The following is a 23,682-nucleotide window of genomic DNA, read 5'->3' as shown; positions in this document are numbered from 1 at the left end:
GGGGCGGCCGGTTCTCTCAGGGCGGCCAGGCTTGTGGGTGTCCTGTCGACTGCGGTGATGGTCGGGCGTGCGGCGCTGGGGGGGTCCATCGGCCGGAAGGGGTCACTGCGTGGCAACGGTTGGGGGGTAAACAGAAGATTGTGAGTGTGTGACAGTGCATGGGAGGGACGGACCTTGGGGCTGACTCATCGGGATCCTCTGGGGCTCTCCCTCCCCATTGCAGAGTGGGGAGGGCATTAGGGGGGTATGGGTGGAGGGGTTGTATGATATGGTGGGTGAAGAGGGTTGTAGAGGGTAGAGTAGTGGGGGGGGGGGTGAAGCTGTGGATACGCTGTGATCTCTGGGTTGCTGGGGTCGAGTGCCGGGGCTGGCATGCGGAGACGGGGCGCCGGCTGGGTGGTGGGCAGGTCATGGGTTCTCTGGGCCCTAGACTCGTCCCACCTCTCGGTGTCCGGCACCCGGTGGCCCCCATGGCTGCCGCCTGGTACGACTAAGCACTCCTGTCCTGTGGCCTCGGGGCTCAGACGCCAGGTTCGCCCATGCCTCTCGGTGCACCTGTAGGGTGGCCCCCTCTGTGCCTGGCTGGGTGGTCAACCCCCCCCCCCCTGGCTGCTTAGGTCTGCTAGGGTTGCTCTTGCCCTGGGGGTCTCTCTCCCCTGCTCCTGGTCTGCTCACTCTGGCAGCCTGCATGTATCTCCACCCCCACGTGCACGTGCACACTGCCACACTGCTTCCTGTCTGCTTCATCCCCCCTCCTAACCCACAATGTATTGATGGACAGATGTTTTCCACTCATCTTAGTGTCAGATTTTGACCTTCAGATGTAATATTTGTCGTCTCAGCAGATCTGGTATAATTGTTACAGCTTAAAATAATAACTTATTCAAATCAATGCTTGTATCCCCCACTTTCTCCACCTCTCTTCCTTTTATTCTCTTCCACCACCCCCCCCCCCCCTCACATTCTTCCCCTCTCCCTCCCCACACACTAAATGTAAATAAAAATAAAAATAAAGAAATTTAATGGAAAACCAGTAAAACTAATAGAAACTGGAGGTGTAGTGTTTTTACACCTCCGTGCTGCTACTTCCTCTAGGTATTTTTATGGTTAAACAGGAAATCCTGTCCGTGAATGCAGAAAATGTTTCACTTTCTGCAACATCTTCAGTCCACCTCTGAGTGATAACGCAGCTGCAGCCCCTCTTCTACTGCATCAGCCTTAAGATGTCATCAGATATTTATGCCAAACCAGATTTCTCCAAGAAGGTCAGATACAACAGAAAGCAGCAAGAAGACACATCAGACTGGAAGGAGTGTGAGGTGGAAATCTACAACGATGCATATGAATCTGTGGAGGACACCAGAAGGGTTCAGTCACCAGAACAAGGTAAGAATGAACTCAATCTTCTGCATCCAGACATGCTGATCCAAATCTCAGTACCAGTTTAGCAAGAATTAGCATTTAGCATGGCTAGATTTGAACAAGGTTCCAAGGTTCTCCACCTGGTCCAGGTCATCAGGAGCAGATAAGGCAGGATTTCTGGAAAACCAGCAGGAGGCCTGGAGTTTGACACCCCAAGAGCTTCAAAAATGGAAAAAGAAGCAACGGGAACAAGAGGCTAAACATTTTGAGCAGAACCTTTTAAAAAAAAAAAATTAACTTAAAAACCATCAGGATCCTTTGAAGAATTCAAAGTGATAGTTTTTATGAAGCCCTGCCACGTTCAAAGAAATTCAGCTTTTCTGCCTATGAAATCAATAGACCCTGAAAGACAATTTCTTATTAGAAAATAACATGAAATGCAGATTTTAACACAAATTCTGTCTTTTAAAAGCTGTGGTCTTAAACTTTTAATTACCAAATGAACAGTTGACTTAATTTAAATGGTCATTTTTAATAAATTGGCATCTAAAAATATGTGTTCTCTAGTTCCTCTTTTTTTTATGCATTTTGAAGCTCGATCTAGAACCTTGTTAAGGTCCAGCTGTGATAATTGCACATTTTTGCATTTTCTTAACTGATCTTTAGATTTTGATCAGGAGTGTTTGATCAAAGAACAATGGATTCTTCTCTGGAAGACAACATCCCTTTTTATTTTTCTCTCATAGCTCCACAAACACAGACGTGTCCTAAAGTCCAGAAAAGGTTCTGCAGATGTGAACAATGGTGTCTGTTGGTGCTGTGTACTGTCCTGTCAGCTGGATCCATCATTCTATCCTCACGTAAGATGAAATCTAACACCTCAACATCATAGTTTAGTTAAAATCTTCAAACCAGCAACAGAGACTTTTATTTTTTCAATTTAAAATTATTTTTATGGATGTTTAGCCTTAAAGCACAAGTGAACTTGAATTTAATTAACTTTTGTAGTTTTTTTAACCAAATAATGAAATTTTCCAGACATGGTGGTCAACATTAACAATCTGCAGACGGAAGTGAAGGAGCTAAAGAAACACTCTGAAGGTGAGAAACATTAAAAACACCTAAACCATCTTTATTTTTGACTCTATTTTTGCATTAATTTCATTGATGCTTTGAAAATCTGTTTCTCCATATCTGCTCCAACAGTAACAGTTCTAGAGAGTGGTCATCACCAAATGGAACCATTCTTTGTGATTCTTTGTCTGCATATGTGGGTGAAGGTTCTCATTCATCCATTGTCTAGAAGTTGAGTTGTAGAAACTGGACTTATTTATCTCCAGCAGGCTCTAGATTCAGTTTCTCACTGGTTGAACTGATGCTCCTCTTAGGTGCACCAACGCAAAAGTCTCTTGGATCCAGTGACGTGTGGTGAAGTTGATGGCTGGTGAGGCACTGACCCCTCTGGAGTCAGATTTACGATGAAAGAACTAAATATTTCAGCATTCATCCAACGGCAGCGAACAGCTTATAAAATACACACAAGAACATATTTGTCCTACAGAAAATATTTTTTATAGACATTGATAGAACACTCTTCTTGTATATAACTTATTCATATATACTGTAAACGAATTAAAGTATTCAGATGTGTTCAGCACACATTTGACCCTCAGTAACTATTTCTGGTATTTTTCCAACTTCAAATCCTGTAGCTTCAATCATTTATCAAATGTTGTCTGTGAAATGATCATGAAATTAAAATAGATTATTGTACTTACTTTTTTCCCACACACTCCCATGTTATTAAAAAAACAAACAAACATGGTAAAACTTGTTTGGCCTTACTTTTTCAGTCCATGTGTCGATCCTTCTTCCCAAAAAAGCTCTAAGATCTGTAGAAAAGTCTTCCTTATTTTCCTTTATTTTATATGAGTTTCTCCCCCTCAATGGAGACAGAAGTCCTTAGTCTGTTTCTACGGCACCAGTGTAGCTACAAAGTAGCTCTCAGCTTATGGAAGCGATTGTGTAGCATAGTTAAAAATAATAGTCAAAAATGTAACTGCTTAGTCAGTTTGTTAGTTCATTTTAGTATTTCCTATTTGAATTCTATGTGTTCATGATCCTTTTGATTTTATGTTGCACTCTTTCAATCACTGATATGAAGCCCATGGAGATGACTGTTGTTGTGAATTTGGGCTATACAAATAAAATTGAATTGAACTGCATCATATGACTCAAAATTAAAATGAAAAAGCAATCTCTTGTTCAACCAGTGGCGCCACCCCACTATAAATTGTGGTAGCATCAGTTATTCATCCCAAATTTACCACCGCAGTCGACAGGCCCACACCCCCTCCCCTCCCTGCTGCCTTGACTGCGCAGACATCTAAAGACGAGCCGCTGGACGCAGAACACGAATAAGACGCAGGGTTCACTTCCGCGTTCCAACCCTCAGAGCCTCCGGGCCGGTTAGACAAAAGAACCAGTCTCAGTTCCTTAAGATGAACTTTCTTTATTACTTTTTTACCTTAAAAGTCCAAAACAGAACTGATCGCGCATGTACGCTCTCCACACCCTCCCACGCGCTCTCCCCCCTCTCTTCCTGCATCGCGCGAGCACCGGTTTCAGCAAGCATGCAGACACACGCGCGCGGGAGAGAACGCCCACACACACAGACACGCACACACGCACACACACACACACACATATTTCACACATCCCAAAACACTACATTTCCTTACATGACTTTCAAATATTTTCTGTGGGGTCTTTCGACAATCTTTTTACTGTACTTTAGATCACCTGATCTGTATTGCGTGCAAATACGCCACAGCTTCAGCGGTGTTGGATGTGCCATTACTTTTTGTTAATATGCAAAAAAGGATGTCTCTGTCACACGCGCCTCTCATGTCATGGCACTATTTAAGCACTGGTTGTTGTGTTACCACAACATTTTCAGGTGTTTTTGTCCTGTTTCCACAGAGTTATACCTATTGTCAATGGTTGATGCTCGTGTAAGTCAATTTTCAGAGAATGAAGAGAAATTCAACATATATTCTTATTTATAGAAGAAAAGTACAGCAGAAGGAGCGAAAGAGATGGTAGGGGAGAGACAGAGGAGTAGTGAGCAGGAGGAAGATGAGACAGAGCTCAGAAACTGTGGAAAACGTGTTGAGTTGACTGAAAATGAACATTTAACACAGATCAGTGGAAAATATTTACTTAATTTACCTTTTTTTCTATTTTATCACAATTATGACAGGTGAGGCTGTGCCACACTTGTCTCATCTGACCGCACGTCACTGGTTGCATCTACCTTTTTGACCACATTGTATTTAGATCAGCAGTTTTATTTGGTCTATTTACTTTTTAGTCGCTGTAAAAATCAGCATCAATGACCTGAAAATGATTAACCAACAAACTGGTAAACAAAGTACAGGAAACTCAAAGGAAACGAGGTAATACTAGTATTGAGTAAGTTTTTTGTTCAGTCTTTTTTTCCTCAGAGAACGGCTGAGAACATCGGTACGGTCATGGATTTTTTTTTAGACGCATCGTTGAAAAATCCAGCCGCATGTGTGACCAAAATAATCACTCTAGAACCCTGTCCAGCATGTGTTGGGTACCTTTCTGTCAAAATAATGCTGGTTTTACCTTATTTATCTACTTTTTTATTCGATCAGAAACAATATTATTATTTCAGTATTTATTTTAGAGTTTTCTCTAAACTGGGCTTTTTCAGAAAAGGTTTTTAACAACTACCCATTTTCAAGACTGTGGCACATTAGCTGTTTCTATAGAGGTAGTTTTTATGGATTCATTCGTTAGGTAAAGGTTTCTTTAAAAAGCTTAACCCTTGTGCTATCTTAGATGACCCCCCCCCCCCTCCTTTCATTGAGGTGTTCCCCCTACCATGACAAAGGTGGATAAAGTTGGAAAGATTTCATGTAATCCATGAACACCAGTGAAGATCACAAATCATTGAAGAAAAAAGGTTCAGAGCACTGTCTAGTGGGTCTAGGTGACCCAACTCCCAATGTTAAAGTGCCTGAATTGCACAAGGGTTAATGGGGATTGGGTCTAGATTGATTGAGTCAGAAACAAATAATCATTCCAAAATTTAACACAGACTTTCAGACTGTCTGTAGTCAAAGCACGACTGGAAAAACATCAGATTCATTCTGTTGAACGAACTAAGATGAGAACATTAGAGAACCATCATTACCACAATACTGAACCCCTTTTCCTTCATTTAAACTCTTGTTTTTAACTTTTTTCTCTGCATAGAATATTATTTTTATAATATTTCTAAAAAAAAGTCAAAATGTTGAACGAATTTTTTCTAAAAATGTATTTGGCTTTTCTTTGTTTGTTCCTCTTTCATTTAACTTGTTTGAGTTCAACCTCATGGACTGTTTCAAACAGGAAAACAGAGAAAAGACCACAGTGATCATGGTTTTACACATCTATCATAACAACTGATCAAGCTGGATCAACAATACTGATCCAGTAGAAGACGTACCATTTATTCCCTACAAAAATGTTTTTTTTTCTGTTTATTTTTCAGAATTGATGTCAACTTTCTCAGCCAACAACAGCCGTTTTCAGGATGAAATGAAGCAGCTGAAAGATGAAAATAAAGGTCAGGAAAAAAAAAACTAACAATAAAGGGACTCCATTTCCACTTTTTATTTTCAATTTTAAACAGAGTATTGTGTACTCTTTTATATGATAAAAAAGAGAACAGGTGTGTACAGATGAAGTAAAAATGAAATATGTAATGCTCGGCTTAGACGAGAACAGACCCAAGTGCTGAAACCCAGAATGCCAAACACCTGAGATGGCGAGAAAGGATTTATTTAAAGTCCAAGGAGACTGGCGGGAAGTTAACTGAAACATCGCTGGAGGAGGGCTCAGCGAGACGTCAAGACGAAGGTGAGTTTTTCTCCAGTGGAAAAGTTGAATGGAGACATAAACGAGAGGAGAGCAGTGGAGCTTGGTGCTGGAGTGAGCGTGGCTTAGCGTAGTAAGAAGCTGATGTCGATGTTGATGGCAGATGACTTGAGCAGGTAGGTGAATTTGAGGATGAGGAGCGTGGGACTGAACCCAGGTCGGCACCTGTGGATATAAAAATCTGTAGACAGAGCGAAAACTTGAATGAGACAAAGACAAAACTTTCTTGGCTTGAGCAAATGATTGACCAAGTACTGCACCATAGAGGGCAATGGTGATGAATACTGGTCTGCGGCCATCTTAAATACAGGAGCAGGAGATGAAATAAGTGCCGAAAGCTGGGTCCAATCTGAGAATGAAGCACAGACGGGAGGGGGGAGGAGAGGACTCCCAGAGGTACCATGACAATTGGTCCAGGTGGTCCAGGACGCCAGTCAGGATGGGCCTGGTAGAAATCCTCGATAAGGGAGGAGTCAAGAATGAGCGAGCGGGAGACCAAGGAACGCTCCTCGGGCCCGTAAACCTCCCAGTCCATCAATAACTGGAAACCACGACCCCTACGCCACACATCCAGAATCCGGTTAGCCGTAAAGGCAGGGGGGACAGTCAATGATGTGGGCGGGAGGCGGGGCAGCGGAAGGCAGACAAAGAGGACTGTCATTAACCGGCTTGATCTGGGAAATGTAGGATGAGTGATGGATCTTAAGGGCCGCAGGTAAGCCAAGGCAGATGCAGGTAGGATTGATGATCTTTTCCATTTCATAAGGGCCAATGAATCGGGGGGCAAGTTTATGGGATGTGGACTGGATCAGGGTGTTCCTGAATGAGAGCCAGACCTTTTGACCAGGTTGGTACGAGGGCCCTACCACCCTGTGTCGATTGGCGACTCTGTAGTTGTTTTCTTTGGTATGGAGGAGGGCGTCCCTGGTCTGGGTCCTGATGCGTCTGCTTCGGTGGAGGGGATGTTGGACCAAGGGAACCACCAGATCAACTTCCTGGGACAGAAACAGAGGTGGTGGGTACCCAAGGCAGGCCTCATACGGAAATATACCAGTGGCAGAAGAGGGAAGGGAATTGTGAGAATACTCAATCCATACCAGATAGGTTGACCAATCAGATGAGTTCTGGGCCATAACACAACGGAGTGCCACCTCCAACTTCTGGTTGGCTCGTTCTGCTTGCGCGATAGACTGAGGATGATAGCCTGAGGAAAGGCTAGTAATGGCCCCAAGTGCAGAACAGAAGGCTTTCCATACTTGGGAAAGCCTTGGGGAAATGGGAAATAAATCGAGAACCTCTGTTGGAAACCATGTCGGCGGGGATTCCATGGTATCTGAAGACGTGACTGACAAGAATATTGGCGGTTTCCAAAGCTGTTGGAAGTTGAGGCAGGGGAATGAAGTGAGTAGATTTAGAGAACCGATCGATTACAGTGAGGGCAACAGTGTTGTCATGAGTTGATGGCAGACCGGTTACAAAATCCAAGGCAATATGAGACCAAGGAGGTGGACAAAGGGTGGAGAAGACTGCTTGTTTTTCCTTTTTGCGAGCATCCGAACGAAGACACTCTCAAAGCGGTTGCGTTGTTTTAAACTAAGTAGTTTGGCTTCGCAGGGCTTCATCCTCACGACGTGGTTGATCAAAAACTAGTTTCAATTTTTCTAGGAATCTGTTGAATGGTACCTGAGAAATGGGGTTGGAGGTTAAGTATGCCTGAGCCCATCTCATAGCTTTGTTGCGTAACGAGTTTACTATTAAAGTTATCGTGCTATGATCTGACTGATATTATTAGGGTGCTTGTTGAAAAATTTGTTGGCATTGTCACAAAAATCCTCCACAGTTTTCCACTTCTCTGTGGAAGGGTTCCGGTTGTAAGCGGAAGTTCTCTGATGACGAAGCGGATGCGGCGGCTGCCATGTTTTCTGGTTGCAGAAGTGGAGAGGTACTCATAGGAGTTGCTGTCACGTGACTCGTTACATTTATCAATGCCTGGGGGATGTTGTCAATACGGCAAAACAGATCTTGCTGTGCCGATGCCATCTGGGAAAGCGCGTCAGCCTGATGACCCAAGAGAACTTCTTGTTGGGAAACGGCAAAGCGTAGTCCTTGCGGGTGTGCTGGGTCTGGTGTTTGGCCAGTTTGTTCTGTCATGATCGCTTAGACGACAACAGACCCAAGTGCTGGAACCCAGAATGACAAACACAGGAGATGGAGAGAAAGGATTTATTCAGAGTCAGAGGAGACTGGCAGGGAGTTAACTGGAATGTTGCAGGATAAGGAATCTGCGAGACGTCAAGACAAAGGTGAGATTTTCTTCAGTGGTAAAGTTGAATGGAAACATAGACGAGACGGAGAGCAGTGGAGCTTGGTACTGGAGTGAGCGTGGCTTGGCGTAGTAAGAAGCTGATGTTGAGCGTGGCAGATGACCTGAGCAGCTAGGTGGATTTGAGGTTGCGGGGCGTGGGACTGAACCCAGGTCGGCACCTGTGGATACGGAGGTCTGTAGACAGAACCTGAATTGGAGCTCGGTGTGTGACTAAAATAGTCACTCTAGAGCCCTTTACAGCATGTGTTGGATACCTTTCTGTGAAAATAATGCTGGTTTCACATTTATCATCTCATTTTCTATTTGGTCAGAAACAATATTATCATGTCAATATTTATTTTAGACTTTCAGACTGTCAGTAGTCAAAGCAAATGATCAGATTCATTCTGTTAAGGACCTGAAGAACAAACTAAGATAAGAATATTGGAGAACCATCAACACCACAATACTGAACCCTTTACCTTCATTTAAACTCTTGTTTTGAACCTTTTTCCATGCATAGATCCTCCTGAATGGACTAGTTAAAGTTAGCTGATTTCCAGCATGTGTTGGAATTTATCCAGACTACTTAAGGTTGATATCCGGCTTAAGTCCAGCATAAAAAATATGGAGCAGACAAGATGCAGAATGCATTGAGAAAAAGCCTGGATACAAATCTGTAGTTGTTTAAATGACTTTCCTGACACTTTCTGCAATACAAACGTCCTGTCTAACTTGATCATTTTCCAAAAGACTCTTTTAGCTCAGATTTGAATAAAATGCAATGAGATGAACTACAACTGTGACCTCTATTAATTCTAGCAGGCATTGAAAATCCAAAATCTACACAGGATCTGAATTAATTTCTTCTGATTGGCTGAAAGTTTTCTAGAACCACACAATAGTGTTAACATTATTGACAAAACCTTTTCATAAAGTATTGAATGCAAAACTGTAGTTTAGAAAGTGGAATGCTCTGTGTGTTAATATGTGATTAAACAAAAAAAGAAAACTCAAGTACAAACATAAAAGGATTGGTCTTTGAAGGTTTTTTTGTTTTTAGATCAGTGGGTTAAGTCATCTTCTGCCAATCAGGTCATCATTGGTTTGAATTGTTGGATTAATAGTCAGTGATTTTCCAGTTTCCTTCTAGAATCACTATTTTTGTTTACAGATTTGACTCCTTTCATCCATTTAGACACTTTCATGCACCCATGGAAAGAGGAACCTGCAGACAAGATGGTTCCTCACAACATTTGTGGAAGCAGAAATTATACAACTTACCCTCACGGTAACCCAAAAGTGTTCAGAATTGTAGAAAAAACTTTTAGTAAAGTTTAAAATGGTAAAATAAAAACTGTTAGGGTTACCAGTTCCAATCAAGTTTTTGAGTGATGTGGGGGTAATTCCAGTTCTGGTCCAGGACTTCTGGTTCTGGACGTTGATGTCTGCACCCAGGTCCTCTACAACAGTTTTTTTTAACCTTTTTTGAGCCAAGGCACACTTTAACCTTGACAAAAAAATCCCTCGGCACACCACCATCCAAGAATTGAAAAAAGCATAAACTGTAGTCTGTATTGATGTACAGTCCCCTCCACAATCTTACGTGCATTTTTGTGATAATTGTGGCAGAAAAAGCTGGAAGTTGCAGCTGTTTTTTTCTGAAAGAAGTAATAAAAGTTAAGTTAGTTTTTAGTAATAATTTGAAACTAAATTATTTGAAATTTTACCCTGATAGTTGTTTGTTGCTTCAGTTTATTAATTATTAATTATGTAATCTCATGAAAAACCAAATCTATTCTTTCTGAAAAGTGATTTATTTTTGAAGTGTTAGTGCAAAGGCAACTGTAATTTTTGAGCAATATGATCACAACATGTTTGATAAATTTTACACAAAAATACTGACATTATATTTATATTTTCTGTGGCTAGACAAAAAGTGAAAATGTTGAAGTTTTATTATGGCCCGCAGTAGTAGTCACTGACTGCAAGGACCATATTGTTTTCGCAGTTGGAATGACTTCGCCGCGTTTCAGCGAGAATGTGGCCCCCGCCGCATGATCGAAAAGTCACCAAAATGTGCACACACCTGGGATGAATTGCAAATGAATTTTCCACAAAGTCAACGTCACCCCCCCGAAGACGATGACATCACGGCCAGCGATCCTGTCAAAAAAATGAATGGGCCGAAAATTGCGTATAGGGCCAAACAAAATGTACTTCAAAATACAGTTACAAAACCAAAACACACATGTTGGGGATATCCCAAAAAAGTTTTTAAATCATTATGGGACGGCCACACGACCTACGGCTTGGTGGCCATTTTGTGACGAACTCTGAGAATTGGGGATTTTTGTGTTTTCCCACGATACGGGAAAACGGCACTTTTGTTTGAGCAATTTTACGCAATTGCACACATTTGCTGCCAGCTCCAGTCTACAAACACCACAGAAGTGTCGTTGACCTTTGACCTTGGGAAAAGGCTGCCATCTGTAATTTTCTCAAAAAAGCAACTTTAGCACCAGATATTAAAGCGAAAATTCGTCGTTTGGAATTTTCATCAATCGTCTCGTAACTTTTCAGGCATCAACGACCAGCTACTATGGACAAAACGTTGGAATTAGAAGTTGTAGATTTTGAACGACGTGGGCGTGGCGAGCTGGCAAAGTGGAGCACTGTTATAAGCTAGCAAAAGTGGAGCACTGTTATAACTCTTATGTTTTTCAATGGAATACTGTGAAATTTGATTGCATGCATTAATGCCTGAAACTTAAAACATTGAAAATTACTGAATATGGACATATAAGGAATGTGGGCCTGGTTAGCATAAAACCACTGTTTCTAAGGACCACAAAATTGTGCTTGTTCCGATCTGTCTTAAATTGACGTCGATCTGTTTGTCTTCTCAAGGCGACCAAAACATAAAATGGTTGCTATGGAGATAAAATCAACAGAAAAGCTGCCATTTTGTAAAAAGTGTTTTTTTTTTAACTAGATTATGACATATTGCTCTCCCCAATGGAGCAATGTGTTTTTCTGAGTCAGTTGATGATGCTGATTGCTAAGCTAGCACTTTTAGCTATGTTAGCATAGCTAGCATAGTTGGCATAATTAGCATTTTGAGCAATGTGTTTTTCTGAGAGAGTTGATGATGCTGATCGCTATGCTAGCACTTTTAGCCACATTAGCATAGTTAGCAAATCCAGCTTTAACCAGCCTTGATGAAAGGTGGGCGAGGAGGGCGGTGAGGGCGGCGGTGGTGCCATACAACGCCGCTTGTGGCTTTAATTCATTTTTCTTTTGTCTTAATCAAAGAGGAAGTTGAAAACTTCAACAAAAATGTTTGACACCAGATTTTGTGGAAAATACCAGCTACAGACGAACATTAGCTGGTATTTTCGTCTGAACTGAGAGACTTTATGAGCAGAATCTAAACAAGGAAATGAAGATTTTTACCGCTTCTAATTGGTCAGACTGATGACGTGTGATTAAGCCTCCAAGAATGATTGGTGGAGACAGTTAAAGGGGCGGACTTTTCCGTAGCCGGCTAAATCGCGGTACGGTCATTCCTATGAAAGTGTCTTTAATACAATCAAATGAACACAAAGAAAAAAGTATTTTTATGATCTTTTATATTCCTGAGTGATCAGTGTTTTATCAGGGCCTATTTGGATGAACACAGAGCTGATATCCTGGAGATGATAAATGTTTTCAGATCGAAGAAAATGGGTAATTTCCCAAAGTACACCTGACCATCTCCCATGGCACAGCGGTTGAAAAACACCGCTCTAGACCATGACAGCAAAACACGAGGGTCAGTGTTTTGCCAAAGGACATTTGAACACATGTGCAGGCAGATTGGGAATCAAACCTGCCTAAACTGCTCCACCTCTGCATCATGACCAACCCCCCCACCAAAGTGAAGATTGCTACGTATCTGTTGAAGGCCATGTGATTGTTCATTTAAGTAGTCATTAAAAAATGGAGTTCTACTTCTACTTCTACTGTCTTTTAGGCATCAACAAAACTCTTTGGGATGAAATAAAACAGCGGAAATATCTGACTGAAGGTGAGAAAAAACTTAAAACTAATGGATTAAAAAAATTTTATGAAAAAAAAAACGGATTATATCAGTTTGTTTGGATCATGTTTACATTTGAACTTAACTTGAAAGTTTTGGAAGAAAATACAGATGAAACCAGAAAGTAAACCCTGCAGGATTTTTGTAAATCAGTCTTTGAAGGAAAACGGTGTCCTGAAGGATGGAGGAGATTTGGATGCAGCTGCTACTATGAATCCACTGGAAAGAAAAGTTGGACTGACAGCAGGAGTTTCTGTCAGTTTGCAGGATCTGATCTGGTGGTGGTAAACAGCAAAGAGGAACAGGTGGGTGTGTTCACACTAGTTCATTCCAGCTTCTTGTGTCTTGGATTCTCCACCTGTATGTGTGCTGCTGTTGTCTGGATGCTGATGGATTCCAGCTGAAATTCTCCTCAACAACTCAGATTTGATGTTTGTCTTTCAGCAACATTTCAAAGAAACGTTGTGATGGAACACAGAAACTCTTTTTCCCACTTCTAATGTCTTCAATTCCAAATAGGCTAAACTGGGATTCAGTAGAAATGGACTGTTGGCCCTGAAGACAAAACAAGAAGCAAAAACTAAATGAACAGAAATCTGCATCAAAGAAAGTCAGATTTTGTTCCTCAGATGAACTTTCTCTCAGTTTTTAGGACAGTTATCCAGAACAGATGAATCCTAAAGACCAGACATTTTTTTACTGGACATTTAGTGTGAAAGGAAACCAAGATGGAGAGAATGTATTAAGAAAGAACATTTTCTTTGTTTATCAGGATTTTCTTTCTACATTGAATCAGAATGCAACATCCTGGATCGGTCTGTATGTTCAATGGTCATCATGGAAACATGAATGGAAATGGGTGGATGGATCACCACTGACAGAAACGTAAGGCTTTGTTTCTTTTACAGCGTTACTAAATTCATTCTTTATGACTGAGCCTGAATGTAAATGTGTAAAATCTTTTAAAAACTACAGAAAATGTTTGTAACATCATAATTCAAACCAGTTTATGAACTGAATTTAGACCAGAGGTAAACAGAATGTTTTATCACAGGTTCTGGGATGAGAGGATTTCAAAAGATCCGAACAACTACTACTTTGCAGTGTCCTTAAATGCTAACGGGAAATGGACACAACAGGACAAAGCAAACAACAAAAACTGGATCTGTGAGAAATACACAAGATTCTGAATCTTTCTGTTCCTGAGCTGTGCATTGATTTAACTGTTTAGTAATGTAACTACAAACATGTTTTATCTTTTTTATGTCTTTTGTGTACTTCTACAAACTAGTGCTTAAAGGAAGGTTGTATTTTAGTTTCTGGTGAATTGTTCAGAGAAATGAAGGTGTCATCTATCAACAACTTAATCACATTAAAATATCAGTTAAAAATGACTCAGATAAACAGAAAACTGTAATGAATGACATGAAAACGAGCCAACTTAGAGCAGCAGTTCAGACTCAGGTTTGGTCTGTAGCAAATAACAAACAGCTTCCACAAAATCAACTGAAAAGTTACATCTAGAAAGGGAAGTAAATGTTTGGAACATTTTTCTGTATTTTCTATTGATTTTGGATCTTTATTAAAATAATTTATGATTGAAAAGTGTCTTATGTCTTAATATATTCCTGGTTCTGATTTTGGTCTTTGTTTTATTTTTGAAAAATGTACTGAATTACTGATTTTTCTTTGAAGCAACTACTTATTTCTTAGCCAACTTAACTAAATATATTAGAGGTAGCATGCATGTCCAATCAAAGTTAAAGTCCATTTTTTGCATGAAATTCTGGTTTTAAGCTAAAAGAACAATTTGTATGCTTAGATTGATGTAAAGCATTGCAGTTTCCTTTTCGCACTCAAATATTCTTTTCTTTCTAAACAGACATAAAATCTTTTTTTTTTTTCCTATTTTATTCTTTTCTTATGTATTTGGATCTATGGTGGGTTTCAGGCTGTCAGTGGAGATGCATTATTTATCTGAATGTTTAAAAGCGATGAGGTCATCTTTTACTAACGTTGTTGGATGCAGAAATGTGTTGTTTAGTCATTTTTGTGTCTGAAGTGTTGTAGCAGCACCAAGCAGGAAGGTGGAAACCAGCCTGGTCTCATTAGTGTGTTTGCTGTGCTGCATTACAGGAGGAAAAGCACAACTTCTTTTGGTACTTTTGGAAACTTCTCTGTCATTCTGAAAGCTGCTGAGACTTTGCACTGAGGACAGGTCAGTGAGGTCAGTGATGGCGGTGCGCACAGACGCAGTGGCTCTGTGCTCTCCTTTTCGGTGCTTTTCATGGCGATTTTTCTGTGAGGTATTACTTGTTTGGACTACATCCTGCTGGGCAAACAACATCTACAGCCGGCATGAGCTCCTAAAGTTAGGACTACAAAGGGAACAAGCAGCTGACTTTTTCCACTCTCATAACATCCCGAAGGATATCACCAGGACCCCGGGCGCCCCGTCGATTACCATCCCCACAGGGAGGAGGAGGAGGTGACGTAGGGACAGAAGGCAAAAATGGGGGTGTATTGGCGAAGCTGCGTAAGAGCCAAAAAAGGCCACCGATCCCTAGCATTATTCTTGCTAATTTACGTTTCCTTGGAAACAAAATGGACGAACTAAAGCTTCAGGTGGCAACAAACAGGATTGTCAAGGACTGTTGTGTTTTGATCTTCACTGAGACCTGGCTTCATTCATCCACACCGGACGCGGCTATCGAGCTAGCAGGCCGCACGGCACATCGCCACGACAGGAGCGGCGACTCCGGTAAGAGCAAAGGAGGGGGACTGTGCATATATATGTGAACAATAACTGGTGCACCAACTCCAAGACTGTAGCCAGTCAGTGCTCACCGGATATGGATATGTGACTGTCAGATGCAGACCTGTTTATCTTCCAAGAGAGTTCACTGTGGTCAAGGCAACTGTTGTGTATATACCACCAGATGCTAATGCTAACTCTGCACTGGGACTCCTGCATAGCATGATTAGCAGCTTTCAAGACAAGTATCCTGAGGCTGTAAATATTATTGCTGGAGATTTTAACCATGCTGAATTAAAGACTATGGTACCTATGTTCTATCAGTGTGTGAAATGTGCCACCAGAGTAGATAAGACATTAGATAAGGTTTACTCCAACAAAAAACATGGCCACAGAGCTATACAGCTCCCACACCTGGGCCAGTCAGACCACATGTCTCTGCTCCTAGCCCCAGCATATACATATACCCCCCCTCAGGAAAAGGGATCCTACCTAAAGAATGATTATTAAAACTTGGCCCGAAGGTGCCTCCCACCAGCTGTAGGATTGCTTTGAGAGAACTAACTGGGAGATTTTTGACCACCCAGACCTGGAGGAGCACACAGCAGCAGTCATGTGCTATATCAACCACTGCACAGACACTGTTACTGTGGACAAGTGCATCTGAGTGTACCCAAACCAAAAACCCTGGATGACCAGAGAGGTCCAGCAACTGCTGCGGGAGAGGAACACAGCCTTCAGGTCCGGTGACAGGAACCTGTACAGCTCTGCCAGAGCAAACCTAAAGAGAGTCATCCGACAGGCCAAACTGGACTACAAACAGATGATTGAGGACAACCTCAGCACAAACAACACACGGCAGGTGTGGCAAGGGATCCAAAATCTAACCAATTACAGACCAAACCTTGCTGTTGTTGATGGGGACGTTTCACTGGCAGAGGAGCTTAACCTCATCTCTGCCCGCTTCGAGGTGGAGTCCACCAGAGACAGCTGCATTACAGGCATCAGCCAACAACGGCCCCTCCCTCAGGGTGAAGGAACATGAGGTGAGGCACTCGCTGAGGTCTGTGAACCCGAGGAAGGCTGTCGGACCTGATGGCATCACTGGTCAGGTGTTAAAGGACTGCACGGACCAACTCTGGGGGTCTTTACCAGGATCTTCAATCGGTCCTTACATCAGTCCATTGTCCCGCCCTGCCTCAAATCCCCAACTATTGTCCCTCTGCCGAAAAAATCCACAATCAGAAGCCTTAAGGACTATAGCCCCGTTGCCCTGACCCCGATTATCACAAAATGCTTTGAAGAACTGGTACGTAATCCCATTACCTAATGCCGTTCATCAACACTGGACAGCTACCAGTTTGGATACAGGGTGAACAGGTCCACAGAAGATGCCATCACCACCACTCTCCACACTGCTTTGTCCCATCTGGAGCAACCGGGGAGCTACGTGAGGCTGCTGTTTGTGGATTTCAGTACCGCCTTTAACACCATCCTTCCTCACAGACTTGTTTCCAAACTAGAGGCCCTCGGACTTCCCGCCTCCAAATGCCTCTGGATTTTGGACTTCTTGACAGTCCGCCCCCAGAGGGTTATAGTAGGGTCCCACATGTCGACAGCTCTCACCCTCAGTACTGGCTCCCCACAGGGCTGTGTGCTGAGCTCCCTGCTCTACACCTTTTACACACAAGACTGCACCTCCACCCACCCCAGCAATACCCTCATTAAGTTTGCTGATGACACCACAGTGGTGGGGCTAATCTCTGGAAATGATGAGTCTGCTTACCGGGCTGAAGTGGAGCGGCTTTGTATCTGGCGTGGAAAAAACAATCTGATCCTCAACACAACAAAGACCAAGGAACTGGTGGTGGACTAGGAGGAACAAAACAGACATTCAGCAACTGTTTATTGGTGGAGATTGTGTGGAGAGGGTGGCTGCTTTCAAGCTCCTGGGCGTCACCATTGAGCAGGACCTGGCCTGGAGCGCCAACACCACTGCTCTGGTGAAGAAGGCCCAGCAGAGATTGTACTTTCTCAGTCTTCTAAAGGAAAATTACCTGAGTGAGAAACTGCTAGTGTCGTTGTACCGCTGCTCAATAGAGAGTATTTTAACATACAGTGTCAGTGCCTGGTTTGCCAGCTGCGGCCAGGAAAGCTCTCCAGAGGGTCACCACGAGAGCACAGAGGATCATCGGCTGCCCTCTCTCATCCCTGGAAGGACTGTGCAGTTCCTGCTGCCTAAAAAAGGCTCGGAACATTCTGCAGGATCCATCAGACCCCGAACATTCTCTGTTTGAACTGCTGCCTTCAGGCAGAAGATACAGGACAATTAAAACAAGGACAAACAGATTAAAAAACAGCTTTTATCCAAGAGCCATCGTGGCCTTAAACGCTGCTAAATAAGGTTAATTTATTAAGGGAAGCTTCATTGCTGGAGAAGGTGTAACCTACTGACGTTTTACATTGTCTTATTTCCCAGTTTTACTTTTATTTTTATGACCTATTTATTCCACCAAAAAATTGCACTGTAATTTCGTTGTACAATGTACAATGACAAATAAAGATATTTCTATTTTCAAAATAGGAGGAGGAACAAATGTGAATCAACATTAGTGGAGGTGGGATTATCAAAGTTCACTTCTTCCCACTCCTTTAGAAACACTTCTAGAAACTTTTGGACAAACTTCATATTTAATGGATTCCATGTGTCATGTTATCCATGTAAAAGTGCAAATATGTCTGTTTAGGATTAAGAATCATTCTAATGGCATCATTTACATGTGTGTGAGACTGGATAGAAATAGATATCCAGAAATAGATATCCATGATAGAAATAGATAGAAATAGATATCCATGCTTAAAAAAGCTCTCTATCACCACCTGGTGGTGACTTACAGAGTAATGTTTTACCATGTTGCCATAAATGTCATCTTGGTCCAACTACTCAAAGATCAACCCACCTTCACCATATCTGAACCAGTAGTGGGTTGTGTGGGTTGCTGTTGGGTCACAAACAACAACAAAAAACTAAACTAAGTTTAGTAAACTCCAAGCAGTTTTTATTTGTACCAGTTTCTTGTTGTTTTTTTACTTGTCCTTTCCAACAGCTGAGCAGAGAAATGAGAGCTGAAACTCCAAGAAACGTTGAAAACCATACACTAATATACTGTGGGGGGGTCATGAACAGAAATAAAAAGAGCTGTGGATGATCATCAACATGAACCCGGGGGGTATTCCAGGAAGCATGTTTAAACTAGCCTGACTTTAAGCCTGAACTCCGGCTGAAATCCACCTGAACTTGCTTACTCTGGGTATGTCAGTTCCAAAAGACCGGATGTGAGTTGGCGTAATTACGTTCGACTTGGTAACCCTGGGTTAATGCTCGTGCACAGCAGGTACATAAAGACATTCTCAATGGATCTCCTATTTCCGGAGTCACCATGGAAACGCGTGGGAAAAAAAAGAAAGCGCTATACTTCAATGAGACGGAGTCTGAGATTATAATGATGGCGTATGACGATTATACATCCATCAAAAAAGTAACACGGCTGTGTCATCAAAAGAAAGAGTTTCTGCTTGTCGTAGAAGAACCGACAAAGTAAACACACGACTTTCTGATCAATTGTGGTATCATACATTAAGAATGACATTAACGTTAACAACGAACAATAACAATGTAATGAATATTGCTTCGAAGATCAGTCACCATTGCCAAACATAACATATTAACATAGAAAATAAAGAATAGAGGGGGGAAAAAAGAAACAATGAACATAAAACACAAATAAATAAAAACATAACTAAAATAAAATAAAGGAACATAGAAAAAATCTAAATAGTCTAATACTAGTTAAGTTAGGGGTACTTGTGAAGTTTGTATTTCTGAACAAAACTAAGCAATTTCAAGCCATTCTTCTTTTTCATATAATGAAGTGATTGAAAGTAAAAACAGAGGTCTTTATTAAATGTTATGAAAAGTGGTTTGGGCTTCAAAACTTGACCTCACCAAGATGGCGGTGCTCTCCTCCCATGAGGAACCACGTGATGTCTCCTCTAGTGATATAACTCATTGGAAGGACCCCGAAGGACCCCGAGAACATCCGGCAACCCGAGAACATCCGGTACCCACACCGTCCAGACAGGCAAAGGGGATGGTATCCCACAATCTATTGCGGTGCCGATCTAACAGCAGCACCAAAGTTACACCCACTTAATTGAATTAATTTGAATGAAAGTAAAATAAATGTCTGATAACTATGTGTTATTTTTAAACTGACTTAACAAAAAAAAAAAGATTTTTAATTATCTTAACTGAAGCAAATAATTAAGTTAGATCAAAGTGAAAAAAAAAACATCCATATGTGGTCTTATCACCCTCTCACAACAGAATAAAGTATTATCTGAGCTTCTTCATCCACTAAATCATCTTCAAATGGACACGCCATGCTGCTTCACCTCTCTGTAAACAATTAACCTTCAACTAAACCTGCTCCAGAGCAGGTTATGTTCAGAGCATGAGTTGCTATGGCAACTTGACATACCCTGAAACATACCTCCATTTATGGAACCGAAAGCTGAGGTTATCAACTTCCTTAGCCTCAATCTTACCGTGGGAGCTAGCATAACCTGCTTTCTGGAATATCCCCCTGGAGGAGTCATGCTCCACAGAACCACAACAAAGGTGTTATTTCTAAAGCTTAAAGACTCTTTTCTTGATGATTTCTTAACCATTTGACACCTATATTTATATCCAATTATGAAAAAAATGTTTTCATATCCAAGTAAATGCTAAATAAAGTTAGAAAATACATATATCAATCTAATAATGACTGACAGAACTAATAAACCACTACATGAACTAAAACAACACTGTAAACACAGAGCTCAGTGGGATTGTCCTTTCAGTGGAGAAAGTGTGTGCTGCTTTAGTCTTACAGTTGTTGTTTTTGTGTGGGCACAGATGAATGTGACACTCTTTTGAGTCTGGCTCTTTTATTGTGAAAATCCTCATTGCTGATGTTCATTTTCCACCACTGGTCCGTTTCCTTCAGCGTCTGTATGGACTTCCTGTGCAGACATGACTCTGGCGGCACGTCAGCGGTTCTTTCTCCTGCACTGATGTTCATCAGACAGGAGGAGCTGCTGGGTTCTCTCCTGCAGCTTCAGCACCAGTGGGATGTGATGTAAACGATGCGTCTCACCAGAGTCTTCATCCCTGCTGCTGGTTTCACCACAGAGCCTAGAAAAAAGAAAATCAATCTAGAAAAGAGCAGCATTTTATCTATTTTATGTCTTTACACAGCTGCACAAGGGACGTTTGCAGTCGCGTTTGAATTAGCTGGATGGACAGGACTCCGGAGTGGGGGGCTTTGCGGCTTGGCAGCGGTGGATCCCCCCACACTGGTGACCTCCTATTTTACCTGCAGCACACACACAGCACTCCCACACCTCCATACATGGGTGGGGTCGGGGGGGGGCGGCCGGTCTTCACCCGCCTGGTCCTCTCAGGGCGGCCGGGCTTATGGGTGTCCTGTCGGCTGCGGGAGGGGTCGGGCATGCGGCGCTGGGGGTCGGCCGGCTGGGGGGGGGGGTTGCTGCTTGGCGGCGGGGGTAGGGAGGGTAACCAGATGATTGTGAGTATGTGTGTGTGAGTGCATGGGTAGGACCGACCTGGGGGCTGGCTCGCTGGGACCCTCTGGGGCTTTCCCTCCCCATCACAGAGAGGGGAGGGCACTGAGAGGGTTGGGGAGGGGGGGTCAGATATTATGGCGGGGGGGGTGGTAGTGCGTAGGGTTTTAGGGGGGTGGCTGTGGCTGTGTGGCGATCCCTGGGTTGCTAAGGTCGCGGGCCTGGGCTGGCTTGCGGGGACGGGGCGCCGGTCGGGTGGTGGCCGGCTCTTGGGTTCCGGGGGCCCTGGCTTCGTCCCTGGCCTTTGTCTCGGTGTCCGGCGCCCGGTGGCCCCCATGGCTGCCGCCTGGTACGGCTAAGCGCTCCTGTCTTGTGGCCTGGGGGCCGGACACTGGGTTCGCTTGTGCCTCTGGGCACTGGGGGGGCCCCTGTAGGGGGGCCCTCTCTGTGCCTGGCTGGTGGGGTGGGCGGTCCCCTCCTCCTCCCCTCCCGGGCTGCCTGGGTCCGGATGCTGGGGGGGCTTCTGGCCTGGGGGGCTCTCCTCCCCTCTCCTGGTCTGGCTGGGTAGGATCTGGCTCCCTTTATGAACACACGGTTCACGTCGGCAGCATGCATGTATCTCCACCCCCACGTGCACGTGCACACTCCACACTGCTCCCTGTCTGCTTCATCCCTCCTCCTTACCTACAGTGTATTGATGGACAGTTTTTTTTTCTCGCTCATCTTAGTGTCAGATTTTCACCTTTGATGTAACATTCGTCTTTCCAGCAGATCTGGTATAATTGTTACAGCTTAAATTAATAACTTAGTCAAATCAGTGCTTGTATCCCCCACCTTTTCACCTTTCTTCCTTTTACTCTCTTCCACCCTCCCCTCACATTCTTCCCCTCTCCCTCCCCACACACACTAAATGTAACAAATAAATAAAAAATAATACGACAAAAAGGGGTTTATACAAATCTACACTCTAGTTTCTTGAAGCTATATAACCTCTTTTTGTGATAGTAAAACCTGTCCAACACAAAAAGCCTTCAGCTCTAATCTGTTTGCTCAGCTGTTGGACAGAACAAGTTAAAAAAAAAAAAAAAAAAAAAAAAAGAATTAGCTGGATGGAGAAGTAACACCTAAAAGTCGGAGGCCTGTTGCTTAACCAAATATACACCAAATGAAGAAGCGATGTGAGGTGTTGTTTACAAGTGAGAAGGGCATGGCATGCAAGATTGACAGGCTGACAGGCTTAGCCTCAGCTAATGCTTTGGTAACAAATAGAACTGCCACTGGGGAGGCATCGGCACAATGTTCAAGATTTCATGATTTTTGTAAAATGATTGATATGGTCATGAATGTAGACGGTGGCAGTCAGGTAGCCTTTGTTTCATAAAAAATCAATTGTCTTAAAAAGAAACTGGGTGTTGTGATTATTGTCTATGATGGGTTTTGAAAAATAAAGTGTCCTTGCCTGTCTGACAGCATGGTTGGAGATTTTTAGGTATCTTTGGATTCAGTTTCAGTGTTTTTGTTTTCAGCTAAATCGATGGCAAACTTCCATCTGTCAGTAAAATCATCAGTCAGAGAATCGCAGGACAATGGTAAAATCTGAGCTGGAGCTTGTTTTAAATTGTCAATAAAGTTTTAAGTTAAACTTTGAGACTTTGCACTGAGGACAGGGGGGTATTCCAGGAAGCATGTTTAAACTAGCCTGCCTTTAACCCTGAACTCTGGCTGAAATCAGCCTGAACTTGCTTACTCTGGGTATGTCGGTTCCAAAAGACCGGATATGAGTTAGCGTAATTACGCTTGACTTGGTAACCCTGGGTTAATGCACGTGCACAGCAGGTACATAAAGACATTCTCAATGGATCGCCGATTTCTGGAGTCACCATGGAAACGCGTGGAGAAAAAAAGAGAGCGCCATATTTCAGTGAGACGGAGTCTGAGATTAATGACGGCGTATGAAGATTATATGTCCATCAAAGTAAAGTAATATGGCTGCATCATCAAAAGAAAGAGTTTCTGCTTGTAGTAGAAGAACAGAGAAAGTAAACGCACGACTTTCTGATCTTATTTCCATTTTCATGTGACGCATATATATATATATATATATATATATATATATATATATATATATATATATATATATATATATATATATATATTTATAACTTATTCAATTTTGCCAACTTAAATGAATTATTTCTATTGGTAACAAGTAATTGAGTTAAATGTATTCAATCTAATTTCTTACGTCTATAAAACTCAATAGTTGTTAATACAACTCAAATTCACATATTTATTTAACTAAATGTCATATTACTCCAATTCAATTAATCTTTTTTCCATCTTAATGAATTATAATTCTTGAACTGTCATATGTCTAAGTTTGAGCCGGCAGATCCTCATTTTTAGAACAATGAAAAGAACAAAAGAGTATAAGCTTTGTGTATTCATTCATTTACAAATTTTCCAAAATCCACAATATACAATGATCTGTATGGGTGCTATATAAACTCATCATCCTCTCCCTCCCTCTCCCTCATGGGGCATTGACTTCAGCAAAGTAAAACAAAATAACTCTGCAAAACACGGTAAAACACAGTA

The 23,682-nt window shown here is 42.3% G+C and overlaps 1 protein-coding gene across 2 annotated transcripts; it reads left to right on the top strand.

Annotated features, from left to right (window-relative positions):
- Positions 1–1,052: 1,052 nt before the first annotated feature.
- Positions 1,053–14,268, top strand: LOC105355015 (CD209 antigen-like protein A). Of its 2 annotated transcripts, XM_023960315.1 has the most exons (8): positions 1,053–1,386; positions 2,109–2,222; positions 2,401–2,463; positions 5,930–6,004; positions 12,636–12,689; positions 12,855–13,006; positions 13,474–13,586; positions 13,756–14,268. In XM_023960315.1, the coding sequence occupies exons 1-8, from the start codon at positions 1,224–1,226 to the stop codon at positions 13,889–13,891; spliced, it is 870 nt and encodes a 289-aa protein (XP_023816083.1). In that variant the 5' UTR covers positions 1,053–1,223; the 3' UTR covers positions 13,892–14,268. The 2 variants fall into 2 exon arrangements, with proteins under 2 accessions (XP_023816083.1, XP_023816084.1); XM_023960316.1 differs by lacking the exons at positions 13,474–13,586; positions 13,756–14,268 and adding an exon at positions 13,146–13,464.
- Positions 14,269–23,682: the final 9,414 nt, after the last annotated feature.

The sequence above is a fragment of the Oryzias latipes genome, chromosome 11 (genome assembly GCF_002234675.1).
Source record: "Oryzias latipes chromosome 11, ASM223467v1".
Classification (NCBI taxonomy): Eukaryota; Metazoa; Chordata; class Actinopteri; order Beloniformes; family Adrianichthyidae; genus Oryzias; species Oryzias latipes.
The sequence above is the reverse complement of the archived record's forward strand: the minus strand, read 5'-3'. Positions and strand labels throughout refer to the sequence as shown.

Bases quoted from the DNA above. Each gene is read 5' to 3' on its own strand.
- LOC105355015 (XM_023960315.1), top strand. From the start codon at position 1,224: ATGTCATCAGATATTTATGCCAAACCAGATTTCTCCAAGAAGGTCAGA. The intron at 2,464-5,929 runs GTGAGAAACATT...TTTATTTTTCAG, and splicing joins GCTAAAGAAACACTCTGAAG to AATTGATGTCAACTTTCTCA. The intron at 6,005-12,635 runs GTCAGGAAAAAA...ACTGTCTTTTAG, and splicing joins GCTGAAAGATGAAAATAAAG to GCATCAACAAAACTCTTTGG.